The 17,805-nt window shown below is 36.9% G+C and overlaps 1 protein-coding gene across 1 annotated transcript; it reads right to left on the bottom strand.

Annotated features, from left to right (window-relative positions):
* Positions 1-57: 57 nt before the first annotated feature.
* stx4 (syntaxin 4) lies at positions 58-17,677 on the bottom strand. Its single transcript, XM_063003106.1, has 11 exons — positions 17,262-17,677; positions 13,768-13,878; positions 13,100-13,199; positions 12,916-12,990; positions 12,752-12,822; positions 12,533-12,641; positions 5,595-5,668; positions 3,191-3,328; positions 1,517-1,627; positions 1,343-1,424; positions 58-961 (listed from the first exon to the last, which is right to left on the bottom strand). Exons 1-10 carry the CDS (start codon positions 17,289-17,291, stop codon positions 1,344-1,346), a joined length of 900 nt encoding a protein of 299 aa, XP_062859176.1. The 5' UTR covers positions 17,292-17,677; the 3' UTR covers positions 58-961; position 1,343.
* Between the last annotated feature and the right edge of the window lie 128 nt (positions 17,678-17,805).

The following is a 17,805-nucleotide window of genomic DNA, read 5'->3' on the forward strand; positions in this document are numbered from 1 at the left end:
GGCTGCAAAAATTTTCTTGTAAACTGCACTGTTAGTGAAATGAGTGACACCTCATGGTTTAGTAAGCCACTTTATTTTAAAACAATAGCTCTGTATTAAAATGACAGGTAGTTTGGTACAAAAGGTTTTACACTACATCATGCAAAATGTTGCAATCGCTCTGTGAATTTACCCTTAATACACAGTTAGTCAACAAACAATAATAGATACATATTCTTGGGCTAAGGCACATTATTATTAGTAACTGTACATTAAGAAGTCGCAAAAGCAAAAAGCTGGTCTTTATAAAAAAGCTCACAATAACAATCCGCAGCACCTTTCTTAGTGTATTTATCTTACAATAAAGTAATGAAACACTATAGCTCTTTAGTGAAGATATGTTTACAGCTCAGCAACAAATATAGATTTCTGACATTGTTATAAGTATGTAAGTATTTTGGAAGCAGATACTGCAACATAAAAGCAAATGTGTAAAAGACTGGTTTATTTACATACAGAAGTAAGACATATTCAGGTCCTGAACGGCATTACAAAAATAAAACAAACTCAAAATATTAACCATGATAAAATGTAAAACAGCTCAGATTTTAAGCTCTTCTCAGTTAATAATTTCATTATAATATTTTTAAAATTTATATGTATATAAAGAATTCATTATTTGGGGTGTCCTGAGAACTTTTTTCATTTATTCAGCAGTAATATTTCAAAGGCACTAGTTATCTTATGATCCTAATTTAGTATAGTGCAGCACAGTTAAAGTTAAAAAAAACCCTAATGCTTAACTATGGTTTAATAAACAGAAAAGAAATAACACTGACAGGAGTTCTGATAACGGCACAAAATGGGAACAAGATCGGGAAAAGCTAAACAAACTATGGATACATGAGGATGCAGGTACAAAAAGTCCTTGTTTCAGCAGATTCGTTTGAAATGCAAGAAAACCAACAACAGAAGGAAACCACTGGAAGAAAAACAGAGAAAATAAAAAGATTAATATGTTGTATTAATAATATTATGCTTATTCAAAAACAGATAGCAGAAGTAATAAAACTGGTGCAGTAGAGCTGAAAAAAATGATATCATTTCATATTATTAAGCAATGTTGTGAGGTGGGGTGGGAGCCTAACAAGTGCTTCCTCAAAGACTCTAAGCCAGGCATTGGTTCATTTAGATATGGGACCGGCATTTTAATCATTTTGCTATTTGGATAAATGTTTTGGTAAACAAATAATATTTAAATAGTAATCATCCAGCAATGATTATTGATTCTTAAGTGCAGTGTACAGTTTTATTTATAAGTAAAGAAAAGTGTGCAACTCTACTTTGCTGGTTCTAGACTCACCTCAGCTGCCGAAAGCAATGGCCAGGGAAATGATCAATATCAGAAGTAAAACTGCAACGCATATTGCAATAAATATTTTTTTCTGTAAAGAAAAACAAAGAAAATCTATTTAGACCAAACCAATGTTTTAATCAATCTTTAAGTACATGTAAAAGTTCATTTTTATTAACGTACCTTCCGGGCCTTTGTTTGATGGGTAACAGCTGCACCAGTGTCATCAGCAGCCTTTTTTACATAGTTAGTAGAATTAATTATGTTGTTTTCAATACGATCAACCATTTCCCCCTAAAGAAAGAGAAAGTGTCACAATATTAGACATGTATTAATACTCTCAGCTTAAACATTACAAAAAGGTTAGATAATCAATAGTATTTTTAATACATTTGTGTTATTTACTTTCATACCTTAATGCTGTACAGTACAAACTAAAAACTAAAAAATATATTTAAAAGTAAAATAAATGATAATTTCCAACAGTTTGTGGCAGGTGCCAGAGATGCATTTATGTTTCTGTTAATTTGCACTCATGTGACCTTTGTTGAAACAAGCAGTTTCTTGGATGTTCATGTAGGGTACTTTTGTAACCTCCTGCATGGCTGGGATGCCCTTTTGATAGAATTTTGGTAGGCAGCACACTTCTGCGGAGATTCTTTACTGTTTTTAGGAGTCACAAAGCCTTATCTAATCTTCTCTAAATACTTTGGCATAAGTGCGGCTTGTTGAGACCTTTAAGCCAACATTACATTGCTGGAAATGTTGTATTAAAGTGATGTTTAAAATGAATAAGACTGATGCTAATCAAGCCTGGTTGTGTCTAGTCTAATTAGACAAATTATTAATTACATTCATAAAAATTGGTTAATAAGAGTACACAAATATGAAGATGTATTAAAGGGTTTGTGGGTGGTGCGGCAGTCTGTTATAGTAGCTCATGGTTGAGACTGTAGAAAGGGGTTTTGTTTGTTTGTTTATTAGGATTTTAATGTCATGTTTTACACTTCGGTTACATTCATGACAGGAACGGTAGTTACTCATTACACAAGGTTCATCAATTCACAAGGTTATATCAAACACAGTCATGGACAATTTAGTGTCTCCAATTCACCTCACTTGCATGTCTTTGGACCCGGGACACGGGGAGAACATGCAAACTCCACACAGAAAGGACCCGGACTGCCCCACCTGGGGATCGAACCCTGGACCCTCTTGCTGTGAGGCGACAGTGCTACCCACTTAGCCAGTAGAAAGGGTTAAACAGAACCACTGGCATGGTCAGACACTACACAGTTGGCTGGGGGAAAGGAAGACTAGAAGGGAAATCATCCTTTTACTGCAAACGTGAGTCCTACTGTCTGATCGAGGCCCAGCATGAGCAGCTTAGAAATTGTATGGTGGTATGGTTTACCGCCATAACAACCCTCGGGTTATTTTACAGCAGGAAAAGTCTAATTCAGCATCTTGTATATCAGCTGAGAAATACCTGGAGCACAGTGTGTTTTATTGTGGGTTCTATTTGCTCTATGTAAGACCTATCACTGGCTAGCATAAAGAACTCAATGGCTCAATGGTAAGTGCTTTTCTGTGGTCCCACTTGGCAAGCATGGATGTTGTGCATATGACAGTTGACAATGCAAAGGTAGGAAGAGGGATTGGGCAGGTCTAACTTATTCATTATCTATTACGTTTACTCAGGTAGTCTCACAACTTATAGTAAATTTTGTCTGAAGATTTGAAAGAATTGGGAAATTAGAAGGCAAATACTTTTTCACAGCACCGTAGCAGTATAAAAATGAAGGTATTAAATGTCTAAGCAATCCCCCTGCCAATTATACTCATTCCAGAACCTACCTGTGCCTCTACTTCCATGGCAAGATACTGAAACATGTCATGAAGGTCTCTAATGCTTTTCTCCAGTTTGACAATCTCATCATGTCGGGACTCGATCTCATTTAGCGCTTGCTTGGTAGCTTGAGCATCCGCCAAAATCTGTATAATGGATCAGTTCACAGACAGATCTTAGTAACATTATACAGTGGTTTCCTTTACATCGCACCACAATATGAACATTAGTTTATGTCATGATTATGCAAGGGGGATGGGTTCTAGAGGTGTCAGTCATGCTTTTAGACATACAAGCTGCACAAGAACAATAATAAAAAAACAGGACAAAACTCTGACTGATGTCATGTTGGCCATGTGACAGAAACAATTACATCATACACGGTGTCTATGGGAGTCAATTAAAATGTGATAAGACTACAAAGCGAAAGTACACTATATGGTGAAAAGTATGTGGACACCCATCCTTAATATTAGGTTTAGGTGGCCCTGCCACACCCACTTTACCATTGCATGAAATTAATTTAAATATTTAAACATAAATGTTCCTCCATCTTTGGGGTTACAATTTAATAAAGACCTTTTCCTGTTTCAACAATCGCAGTCCCTGTGCACAAATCAGATATAACCATAAAGACATGGTTTGACACATTTGATGTGAAGAATTTCCGCTCCAAAATGTGAAAAGCGTTCTCAGACAAATGGAAGCTGTTATATCTAAAAACTGCGTAACAGGTGATATTAACAGCTCATGTTATGAGTAATAATGCTGGTTATAATTATTTATCTGTGGTAAACATGAGTGCACAGGGTGCTCGAGTTACAGGGCCGACTAATGTGCTACCCCACCACCGCTGGGATCTCAAGCTCTGAAGATCGAATACCAGCAGTGCCATCAACCGGCCGAGAACCTACACAGACACACAACTGGCAGGGGGAAGGTCAGTGGTCAAAGTAGGCTTCTCCGTCGCTGCTGCAATAACGACGTCTGCCGGAAAATCATAGTTTGTTCATAGCTTCCTACATGAAGTAGATACTGGCTGCCTTAAAAGATCTACTGCTATTATAAACAGGACTAAAATTACTATCATGTGGACTCGGGAACGGACATGTGCAGTAATAATTAGCCTCATAAGACTAATGTGTTAGTCATATAGATACTATGTTCCAATACAGTTAAACTTTGTAAAAAAAAAAATTTTACAAAAATGTACAAGCAATTAATTAATCAAATAAATAATCAGATTACTATCAAATACTTGTTAGCTGCAGCCCTAGTCAGGTGTCCACATACTTTATCTTACATTACATAAATGAGCTTACCAAATTAACTTTGACTCCATGGAGAGCAAGAAAGAGCACTTACACAAAAATATGTGATTAACTACATAGAACAAGGCTTAACCAGACACAATGTAAAACTAAGGCACAGTTTAATTAAGACAAACCTCATTTCTAGATATGCTGAGACAGTTTTTGGGGATGTCCAAATATTCGAAAATTTTGGGAAGACACAAGGGAAGCTTTACAGCATATATTTAGAAGGGAGATTCCTATGTTTAGTAAGGTATTATATTTGGGATATAATGATATGGGACATATTAGATAAATATTTATTGGCTGTGCTTTTAGCAGCCAGTAAAAAGGCATTAACCAGGAAATTGTTACAATCAGAAGAACCAACTATAGATGACTGAATAGAACTAACTAAAGAAACTTATTTCATGGAGAAGATTTTAGAATGGACGTATTCAAAAAGCATTGGAGTAAAAGAATAAAATATTTAGCAGAAATGAGACCAGATGTGATAAGAATGGGAATAGAAGGTAGCAACTGAAAGGTTTATTATTTTGATCATAATGGAATTCAAATGTATGACTGTTTTTTTTTTTTTAGATTGTATTTACTTTACTTATGTTGTGCTATTGTCTGCAATTGAGCACAATATATTCCCTGAATGTACATAGTTTTATGTGTTTAAGAAAAATAAAAAAAGGTTTAAGGTACTGTATTGAAAAAACTTGTGTTTTGCCTGTAATGCCTTTATAAAAAGAAAAGAAAAAAGAAAAAAAACAAAAAGCACAAGTACTCTTCAAACTGTATTTGTGTAAAACAAACAGGAAAAAAAATCCAAATCACTCCCAATTTGCCTGTAACTCTTCCCCCTTATTTTACAGTGTTTCTAATCTAACTCTGATACTGTGTTGCAAGCATTAATTTCAAGATAACCAAATAATTACAAAAACAAGTACAACTTAACTTTAAACTTGTTTCAATATGAGTCAAAATACATTTACAAATCATTGCTTTTAGTTTTTACTTGCATTTCACACAGTTTTAACATTTCTCGGAGCTAAGGTCTGTAATAAGAGGACATAACATTAATATCCAATATAACATTAATATAACTTACATTCTGTGTGAACACATCTGTCTGTCCACTCTCAAGCATTGCCTCTAGCTGGTCATCCGTCACATTATTTCCAGCTGTTATGAAAAGAAAAAGAAAAACCCCTTCACATTTATGCAAATATTTTTTTTTACATCAACCCATCATGACTTAAATATTATAACCAAACACATTAATTGGTAAATGCTAAAATCAGCTACTGATGAGTCTTACCAGCATACTTTGCCTATAGCGGCTCAGCTAATTATTAAATTTTATATTGATTATCTATATAGCTTCAGCATACATTAGACATAGGGCTGGACGATATGGCTAAAATTTATATCACGATATAACTCCTAATTTCGGTCGATACGATATAATTCCGATATCGATATGAATAATACAAATGTCAGAAAAACTGCCAGGAACACCAACATTGAAAGGCTGTACCTGCAAACCTCTGAAAAATTTATTGGCAAAGTCTATGAAATCTCACCCTTTACAACTACATAATATTTTAGAAATAATAATAATAATAATAATAATAATAATAATACAAATAAATTAGCTTTCACCTTTTACTTGTATTCAGCATTTGTATACAGACAAAAACACGACATCATTCTCAAATAAACATAAGCTTTGACAATACATAATATAATATATTAACATATGTCTTAACCAGAGGTGGAAAGAGTACTAAAATATTGTACTCAAGTAAAAGTACTATTACTTTAATGAATTTTTACTTAAGTACGAGTAAATTACTAGTCTAAAAATCTACTCAAGTAAAAGGTAACTCATTTAAAATGTACTCAGAGTAAACGTTACTTAGTTACTTTATTAACAGCAGGGGGGGGGGTCTCTTCTGTGTAATGCAAACAGGACAAGTGGATATAAATCTCACAATAGTTGTTTTTAATTCAAATATAATAGAAGAAACATGTTGATACAACATTTAAAACATTTAGGGATGTGTAATGTGTCATTTTAGTCCCATAAAACTTTTTTTAAACTGTATAACCACTAGTGATGTGTCGTAGAATTATTTGAATCTATTGAACGGCCCTTTAAACTGAAATAAAGGAATCGATTCGCGCTTCTGGGAGTCGTTATGTATATATACGGCTCTTTAAAAAAAAAACGAGACAAAAGATCCGACTCCCCGTCGCAGAATTCACTGCAGTAGTTTCCCAGATTTCTTTAGCGTTTATTATTTTACTCAGTAACGGATCTTATTTAAAATGTAGCGAATTACAATTCTTAATACAAAACCTACTTAAGTAAAAGTAAAATTACAGGCTGTGAAATCTACTTTAAAAAGTATAAGTACACAAAAAACAAAAAAGTACACTCAATTACACTAACGCGAGTAAATTCGTTACTTTCCACAACATGGACTGATTATTATTTGTATGTAAACATTTTCGAACAAAAGTGCTCAACCAGGATAAAGAATATAAAAAGTGCTTAAGAGTTGCTGCAGAATTTGCTGCAGCATATGTTGTGCTTAAAGAATACAGAAAAAAAGAGTCTAGTCTTTCCTCTCTTATATCCAGCGGTGACGCTGAGCACTCGCTTCGTGCCTGTGGGGTACGTCATCACGCACTGACGTATGCATATCGATCGAATTTGTTTAAAAATCATATCACCGTTATTGAAACATTATCTATCGCGATATATATCGATATCGAATTATTGTCCAGCACTAATTAGACATATTAACATCAAAACATTTAAAAGGGTTTTATGTTGTATAAAAACATTGTTTTTTTTGAATAAAAAGAGACGTTACTGTTATTCTAAAACAAACAAAAAAGACCTATTAAGAAAGTACAGTTTTCCAGTAATATAAGGTAAAATTATCTAAAGTACCTGTGTTTATAATCAGTTATGTAAAATATATTTTATTCGACAGTTTGGGAAAGGTCCTTCCCGGTTTGAGCACAACTAGGGCTGGCTCAATACCACCTTTTTATGTCCGATACCGATACTGCAAATTGAGTATCTGCCAGAACCGATATCAATCCGATACCGTCATTTCTCCTCTCGAACAACTAAGCAGTAATAATACATGTCTCAATGCACCATGGTTAAACTAGCTACAGTGGGGCCAAAAAGTATTTAGTCAGCCACTGATTGTGCAAGTTCTCCTACTTAGAAAGATGAGAGAGGTGTGTAATTTTCATCATAGGTACACTTCAACTATGAGAGACAAAATGAGAAAAAAAAATCCAGGAAATCACATTGTAGGATTTTTAAAGAATTTATTTGTAAATTATGGTGGAAAATAAGTATTTGGTCAATAACAAAAGTTCAACTCAATACTTTGTAACATAACCTTTGTTGGCAATGACAGAGGTCAAACGTTTCCTGTAAGTCTTCACCAGGTTTGCACACACTGCAGCTGGTATTTTGGCCCATTCCTCCATGCAGATCTCCTCTAGAGCAGTGATGTTTTGGGGCTGTCGCTGGGCAACACGGACTCCACAAATTTTCTATGGGGTTGAGGTCTGGAGACTGGCTAGGCCACTCCAGGACCTTGAAATGCTTTTTACGGAGCCACTCCTTCGTTGCCCGAGCGGTGTGTTTGGGATCATTGTCATGCTGGAAGACCCAGCCACGTTCCATCTTCAATGCTCTCACTGATGGAAGGAGGTTTTGGCTTAAAATCTCACGATACATGGCCCCGTTCATTCTTTTCTTAACACGGATCAGTCGTCCTGTCCCCTTTGCAGAAAAACAGCCCCAAAGCATGATGTTTCCACCCCCATGCTTCACAGGTATGGTGTTTACTCAGCATTCTTCTTCCTCCAAACACGACGAGTTGAGTTTTTACCAAAAAGTTCCATTTTGGTTTCATCTGACCACATGATATTCTCCCAATCCTCTTCTGGATCATCCATATGCTCTCTGGCAAACTTCAGACGGGCCTGGACATGTACTGGCTTAAGCAGGGGGACACGCCTGGCACTGCAGGATTTGAGTCCCTCTCGGTGTAGTGTGTTACTGATGGTAGCCTTTGTTACTCTGGTCCCAGCTCTCTGCAGGTCATTCATCAGGTCCCTCCGTGTAGTTCTGGGATTTTTGCTCACCGTTCTCATGATCATTTTGACCCCACGGGATGAGATCTTGCGTGGGGCCCCAGATCGAGGGAGATTATCAATGGTCTTGTATGTCTTCCATTTTCTTACAATTGCTCCCACAGTTGATTTATTCACACCAACCTGCTTGCCTATTGTAGATTCACTCTTCCCAGCCTGGTGCAGGTCTACAATTTTCTTCCTGGTGTCCTTCGACAGCTCTTTGGTCTTGGCCATGGTTGAGTTTGGAGTCTGACTGTTTGAGGCTGTGGACAGGTGTCTTTTATACAGATAACGAGGTCAAACAGGTGCCATTAATACAGGTAACGAGTGGAGGACAGAAGAGCTTCTTAAAGAAGAAGTTACAGGTCTGTGAGAGCCAGAAATCTTGCTTGTTTGTGGGTGACCAAATACTTATTTTCCACCATAATTTACAAATAAATTCTTTAAAAATCCTACAATGTGATTTCCTGGATTTTTTTTTTCTCATTTTGTCTCTCATACAGACCTCTCTCATCTTTCTAAGTAGGAGAACTTGCACAATCAGTGGCTGACTAAATACTTTTTGGCCCCACTGTATCTAAATAACAATGCTCAGACTGTAAAACAAATATTCTAAAGGAATAAATACAGAACCTACAACATTGCACTTATGCAAAACTGCTGTTTTTATTTTAACTTTTACACACAGAACATTTAGCAGCATTTTGGCTTGTTTAACAGCACCGTGCAACATTTAAAATAAAATTTAAAGTGTAACTTTATCTGTATTTAACAAATAAATTATAATTTCAATATAAAATTCTTAAGTCTACACCTTCAAGAGGCAGCAAAAAAAAAAAATATAATAATAATAAAAAATATTATTTATAAACAATAATAGATAGATAATAGACAGATAGAAATATATCTATCTTGCCCTGGCTTGGAAATCTCTAACATCCTCAACAAAATTTAATCCATTAGTGTTATGAAATAAAACAAACTACACCGTTTCTCGTTTAGCCACAGTCCTCTTCAAAATTCAGCAGGTTTTTTAATAAGCGCGCTTTAATTTTTAATAATCTAAAAACGTGACAGAACTTTAATGGAAAATCTCAACCAAACACTGCGTCAATTCTAATTGGTCCATTGCGTTTGATTGACATCCACATCTTCCAATTGTAGACACTTTGAACGACATGCAGTAAAACAGTGTTTTTAGATATGGCAGTAGTAGATGATTTTTTAAAATGCTAAAAGTTTAGGTAGATCAGTGTGTTTTTATTTCTGAATGGCTTTATTTACATTGTGTTATTTACATTAAGCAACAGTATCGGATCGGATTACACGTTTTTTCCTTCCGATATCCGATCCAGTGATTTGGGCCAATATCAGACCAATACTGATACAGAGTATCGGATCGGTGCCAGCCCTAAGCACAACTGTAACTTTGGGCACAAAGTAAGGTCAATACAGACATGGTCTGTTAGGTGTGGCGGAACTCGAACAGCTTGTACTCAGCCCTGCCAAGAGGCATAAGTTATTTTGTTTAAAATAGCTGTAAATAGCTGTGTAGAAATGTGTAGGTGAAAATGTATGAAACTGCATTTTAATCTAAATTAAAAAATATTCCTCCTCTGACTGATCATATATAACTGTGTTGAAAAGCAAGAGTCACATTCCAATACAGGGATGAAGACATCCGAATGATGTGAGATAACTATAAAGAAACTCGCCATAAAAACGACAACTGTGCAACAGGTGATATTAACATAGCTGAGTATTTTTAGCTGAGCATATAAATTAACTAGCAAACTTTTGGCATTCTATTCTTTTTTCTCTTAGTTTATTATAATCTTAAAATGTTTATTTTTCCTTATATTACTGAGAAAGTATGTACAACTCTGTAAATATCCTTGCAACGTTTTATCTAAACACAATTTAGATTTAGATTTCTGCAAGCAGGAAGCCACTTGAAAACACCACCACCAAAGCATGTGCATAAAAAACATTTCTAAGAATACCGAGGTCTCACAGAGAAAAACACAGGTACAGGAAGAGGTAGTTTACCAGGTAAGTTTTACTTATGTTAAGAGACTCTTTCATGCCCATAACATTCAACATTATGGTCTAATTACTATTTTCTATATATTTATCACCAAGAAACAAATTTATTTCTCCACGCAACAGGAAATGTTATATTCTCATGCATACATTAGGTTAAAGTTAAGCATACCAAGCTTCAATTCTACTATAACACATACAATTCTACTACAACACATACATTTTTCCAACCTTTTCCCCCCAATTTTCTCCCCTAATCTAGTCGTGTCCAATTACCCTGATTGCGTCCTCCACTGATTCAACCCTCCACCGCTGACTGAGGACGCTTCTCATCTGACACACGCCCCTTCCAACACGTGCTCGAGTCGAGTTCGTATATACCGATCAGCACTGTGCACGGAGAGACACACCCTGATCAGCATTATTCCTAAGCTCTGTGCAGGCGCCATCAATCAGCCAGCAGGGGTCGTAATTGCAGCAGTTGTGAGGACCCATGATCCAGATTGCCCCTAACCCTATGAACAACAGCCAATTGTTGTTCATGCAGCCGCCCAGCCCAGCCAAGTGGCAGAGCTGAATTTCGATACGATGTATTCCAAAACCCAACTCTGGTGTGGTAGCGTATTTTACCGCTTAATTTTTTTAGGAAATATAAACATCTGCATTTCACCACTTTATCAAATTGTGATATTCTTGAAGTACCAGGGCTACTTGTTTAATACAAACTTTCTGAATAACAAAGTTGCACATTTCACCTTTAATAATAATATCATTATTATTAATATAATAAATATTAATTTCATTTTATATATACACCGATCAGGCATAACATTACGACCATCCTTGTTTCTACACTCACTGTCCATTTTATCAGCTCCACTTACCATATAGGAGCACTTTGTAGTTCTAATCTGTTTCTCTACATACTTTTTTTTTTAGCCTGCTTTCACTCTGTTCTTCAATGGTCAGGACCCCCACAGGACCACCACAGAGCAGGCATTATTTGGGTGGTGGATCATTCTCAGCACTGCAGTGACACCGACATGGTGGTGGTGTGTTATTATGTGTTGTGTTGATATGAGTGGATAAAATGCACCCCCATTTCACCCCCATAGTCATACGACTTCTATGTCTATTTGAATGGAGGGACATGTAGAACAAGACCTGATTGTCAAGCTGATATTGTGTAAACACTCACACATAGTATGAACAGTTCTACTAACAACACAAAATGTATTTTGTCTACTCTACTTACATGTACATAAGATCTATCTATCTATCAGTACTGACACTAATAATGGTATTTATAACAACAGTAACCATTCAACAAATGTTTAACCATACATTTTTCTTTGACTAACATTGCTGATAATATTTGTAATCACCTGCAAATTCTTGTTTAATCTGGCATGAAACAAGAATTATGTCCGGCAGTGAGGACAAGGAAGCACAAAATATTGATTTGTTGGTTTTTCTAAAACTGATGATCACATGCAGTAGTTAATTGTTAATCCACTCCAGAACAGTCAGTGCAGTGTAACTGCAAAGTGGGAGGTGAGGACTGGGCCAAAACCATATTAACGCCAATGATTTTGCAATAGGACGTTCATCAAGCTCATGGTCAGGAGTCCACATATTTCTGGCCATATAGTGTATACCTGCCATTTTGTCAGTATAAGAATAGGATTAATACAATAGAGCAGCTGGACTACCGTTATTATAAAGGTCCTGTCAAGCATTATGCCAGCACATTTATATTTCAACCAGACTCGAGGTGCTAATATTAATGTTTTTGGTACTTAATGAAATAGAGGAAATGTAAATACTCACTGATTTTGAGTTGCCTCTGTATCCTCTCTACATTTCTGTCTCTGTATTGGACCTGAATTGTGTTACAGTGGCTCATCAACTCAATAAAGTTTCGGGACAAGACAGCATGCTGCGAAGCAAAAAAAAGACACCAAAGGAAGAGATTCAGAAATTGTATATAATTAAAATATTTAGGTAATTTTAAATATAAGTGATTGTAACACCACTTTCATGACAAACCTGCGTTTTCTGCATTCGTAAGTTTATTGAAACATAACCTCCATCGTCATCTGTTTTCTTGGGTTCAAGACCTGTAATTCAAATAAATCACTTTAATCTATCTGTCAGGAGTTCATTCTGAGTGCAGAATGTGCTTTATGCAATATTTATCTGAGCAAACTTACTCTTTAGTTTCTTCTGGATCTGGGTAGCTAATACTTTAATCTCATCTCTAATAGTTTGAAGTTCCTTTTTCATACCTAAATAAAGTAAAGCAGTTTAACACATTTGTTTATTTGATTGCTTACCTAAGTTGTGAACAGAATATGTTTTGATATTTAATATTTTACGTTAAGAAATGCTACTAACTGTCTTCTGGAAGTGCAACCCCTAAAACTGTTTTCTGCTTGCTCTCTAACTCAGACACTTTCCTCTGAAGAGTTTTAAACCCCTCTCGAATCTCTTGGACCTGCAAAAAAAGTAATGCACAATAGAAAAAGAGCAGACAACTGGCAAAACATGTTAAATACCCAAAACAGTATCACTGAATATCTTTAACTTACAGTTCCTGATTTTGTTGAATTACTAGTCGGAAACTCTTTGTGACCATTTTTGAGGGGCCATGTAATAATCACTGGAATATCACTGGCTACAAGGACAGTTGTAACCTAGCATTTAAGGTACTGGACTCTGTTTCAAACCCCACCACTGCCAGGTTGTCACTGTTGGGCCCCTGAGCAGACCCTCAATTGCTTAGACAGTATACTGTCACAGTACTGTAAGTCACTTTGAATAAAAGCTTCTGCTAAATGTCAAAAATGTAAATGTAAAATGAAATATAAAATAGAAGTGTAACTTCAGAATAAAGTTTCAGAATTTTATGACACAATTTTCCTCCACTTTCTGATTATGTAGATTAAACCTTTTACCTGTGTTTCCATAGTAATAAACACATCAGACTATATGCTTGGCAGTACACCTAGCAAAAGTAAAGACATTTATTTATAAAGTGTCTGAAATTCAAGTGACAGTTATACCTTCTTAAAGAAAACCTCATTTTCCTTGGCATCCCTCTCCAAGGCCCCTGTGCCTGGTGTGACCAGGAGCACTGTGCCTTCCTCGTTCTCATCATCTAAGCTGTCTGCAGGCTGACATGAAGAGGAAACATAACAAGATACATGTGTGTATATATATATATATATATATATATATATATATATATATATATATATATATATATATATATATATATATATATACATATACAGGGGTTGGACAATGAAACTGAAAAACCTGTCATTTTAGTGTGGGAGGTTTCATGGCTTAATTGGACCAGTCTGGTGGCCAATCTTCATTAATTGCACATTGCACCAGTAAGAGCAGAGTGTGAAGGTTCAATTAGCAGGGTAAGAGCACAGTTTTGCTCAAAATATTGCAATGCACACAACATTATGGGTGACATACCAGAGTTCAAAAGAGGACAAATTGTTGGTGCACGTCTTGCTGGCGCATCTGTGACCAAGACAGCAAGTCTTTGTGATGTATCAAGAGCCACGGTATCCAGGGTAATGTCAGCATACCACCAAGAAGGACAAACCACATCCAACAGGATTAACTGTGGACGCAAGAGGAAGCTGTCTGAAAGGGATGTTCGGGTGCTAACCCGGATTGTATCCAAAAAACATTAAACCACGGCTGCCCAAATCATGGCAGAATTAAATGTGCACCTCAACTCTCCTGTTTCCACCAGAACTGTCCGTCGGGAGCTCCACAGGGTCAATATACACGGCCGGGCTGCTATAGCCAAAACTTTGGTCACTCGTGCCAATGCCAAACGTCGATTTCAATGGTGCAAGGAGCGCAAATCTTGGGCTGTGGACAATGTGAAACATGTATTGTTCTCTGATGAGTCCACCTTTACTGTTTTCCCCACATCCGGGAGAGTTACGGTGTGGAGAAGCCCCAAAGAAGCATACCACCCAGACTGTTGCATGCCCAGAGTGAAGCATAAGGGTGGATCAGTGATGGTTTGGGCTGCCATATCATGGCATTCCCTTGGCCCAATACTTGTGCTAGATGGGCTCGTCACTGCCAAGGACTACCGAACCATTCTGGAGGACCATGTGCATCCAATTGTTCAAACATTGTATCCTGAAGGCGGTGCCGTGTATCAGGATGACAATGCACCAATACACACAGCAAGACTGGTGAAAGATTGGTTTGATGAACATGAAAGTGAAGTTGAACATCTCCCATGGCCTGCACAGTCACCAGATCTAAATATTATTGAGCCACTTTGGGGTGTTTTGGAGAAGCGAGTCAGGAAACGTTTTCCTCCACCAGCATCACATAGTGACCTGGCCACTATCCTGCAAGAAGAATGGCTTAAAATCCCTCTGACCACTGTGCAGGACTTGTATATGTCATTTACAAGACGAATTGACGCTGTATTGGCCGCAAAAGGAGGCCCTACACCATACTAATAAATTATTGTGGTCTAAAACCAGGTGTTTCAGTTATTTTGTCCAACCCCTGTATATATATATATATAGTATATATAAATAATGTATATATGTATATATGCCATTAATGTCTAAACAGCTGGCAACACAAGTGAGTACACCTCACATGTCCAAATTGTGCCCAAATGTCAATATTTTGTGTGACCACCATTATTATCTTAACCCAAACTGATGCAGTGAGTAGCTTCTCATGTGTTAAACAACCATGTCGAAAGACACATCCTGTGCTCGTGGAAAAGATGTTAATCTGTTTCAGAAGGGTCAAATTATTGGCATGCATCAAGCAGAGAAAACATCTAAGGAGATTGCTGAAACTACTAAAAAGTGGAAGGACAGTGGGGAAACATCTTCGAGGAAGGAATGTGGTCGGAAAAAATCTTTTACGTTTGGTGAAATCAAATGGTAGAAAAACTAGAGTAGAACTCAGGGAAATGTTTAATAGTGAAAGTAAGAGCATTTCCACACGCACAATATGAAGGGAACTCAAGGGATTGGAACTAAACAGCTGTGTAGCCTTAAGAAAACCACTTGTCAGTGAGGCTAACCAGCAAAAACGGCTTCAATTTGCTAGGGAGCATAAAGATTGGACTCTGGAGCAATGGAAGAAGGTCATGTGGTCTGATGAGTCTGGCCTGTTCCAGAGTGATGGGCGCATCAGGGTAAGAAGAGAGGCGGCTGAAGTGATGCACCCATCATGCCTAGTGCCTACCGTACAAGCCAGTGGGGGCAGTGCTATGATCTGGGGTTGCTGCAGTTGGTCAGGTCTAGGTTCAGCAACGTTATGTGCCCAAAGAATGAGGTCAGCTGACTACCTGAATATACTGAACGACCAGGTTATTCCATCAATGGATTTTTTCTTCCCTGATGGCACGGGCATATTCCAAGATGACAATGCCAGGATTCATCGGGCTCAAATTGTGAAAGAGTGCTTCAGGGAGCATGAGACATCATTTTCACACATGGATTGGCCACCACAGAGTCCAGACCTGAACCCCATTGAGAATCTTTGGGATGTGCTGGAGAACACTTTGTGCAGTGGTCCAAATCTCCCATCATCAATACAAGATCTTGGGGAAAAATTAATGCAGCTCTGGACAGAAATAAATGTTGTGACATTGCAGAAGCTTGTGGAAACGATGCCACAGCGAATGCGTGCCGTAATCAAAGCTAAAGGTCCAACCAAATATTAGTGTGTGTGACCTTTTTTTTGGCCAGGCAGTGTTACATATACTTGCAAGAAGCAGATAATGGGTGTATTACATGTATAAAAAAATCCAATCATTATTTGATTTGACCAATTATCTAATATAACAGCCTACGCTTATACATTCATAATTAATTCCCATTTTCCCAGTAGAGTAAATTAAAACTACAACAAATAACTCAGTGCTTTGAGTTAAAAAAAAAAGAAAAAAAGAAAAAGGCATAACATTATGGGTTAAATAAATATATATTACAGTTTTATAGTGCATGTTAAAGTAATTAAATTAATTCAGTTTTCATAGCAAAGTGAAATGTGAGGAACAGAAGTTCATTGTACCGTACATGTGTATATGTACAAGGTAAATGTCCTCCAAAGGTTAAAAACCACGGGTTTACAGTATTTTCAGGCATTTAACGAAAATATATAAATATTTATTAAATCAACAAGTTCATTTTGATTAAAAATTGCATGGTGTGACACGGCTGTTACATTTTAGTGACTAAATGCTGCACGTCAGTTCTTAATGTGGTTCAATAGATTAGTAGCAACAAGTCAGTTGGCTAGCAAAGAGGTCAACAACATTAGCATGCTATGTGTTGCAAGTCAAATAAGTTATTACCCAACAGTATTGATCTTGACTGTTTTTACCAGGTATTTCATGAGAAATTATACTGTTTGTAGTTACTTATTACAAGCATAACCTGAATCTAATACTTTCCGACTAAGATAAGTAGTTAGCCGCCGCTTGCTATTGAGCTGGATGCTATAACGGGAGTTTACTATTAACTACTAATTGATTACTTACATTTGCCAGTTCTTTAGTCCGGTCACGCATTTTTAATCCGTTTCTAAACGCGATTTAAAGCTGAATTACTTCATCCAAAATCAAACCCGTGTAACATAAATAGCAGAGAAAGGGAGGAGGTTCCATTCAAAGTGGTTCCGAGTGTGTTTCTTCTTCTGCGAGGAATCTGCACCACCTACTGAGAACACATATCACACACACACACACACACACACACACACACACACACACACACACACACACACACACACACAAAGTCATCATGCTCTCACAAATACACAGCCATTGTAGCCTTTTAGGTTTTTTTGTACCAGACGATGTAGCCTCAGTTGTAAATTCATAATTTGTTCCTCCTCAGTCCACTGCTGGTAGATACTTACTCCTAAGCACTCCTTGCTGTTTTTAAGATTTTCTGACACAGTCATCTGACCATAACAATTTGACCCATATCAAAGCTTCTCTGGTTTTTGCACACGCCTATATCTGCTGTATTAATCACATGTACTCTGTGTAAATACCATCAGCCCAACATGTAATATATCCC

Source organism: Trichomycterus rosablanca, chromosome 10 (assembly GCF_030014385.1).
Source record: "Trichomycterus rosablanca isolate fTriRos1 chromosome 10, fTriRos1.hap1, whole genome shotgun sequence".
Classification (NCBI taxonomy): Eukaryota; Metazoa; Chordata; class Actinopteri; order Siluriformes; family Trichomycteridae; genus Trichomycterus; species Trichomycterus rosablanca.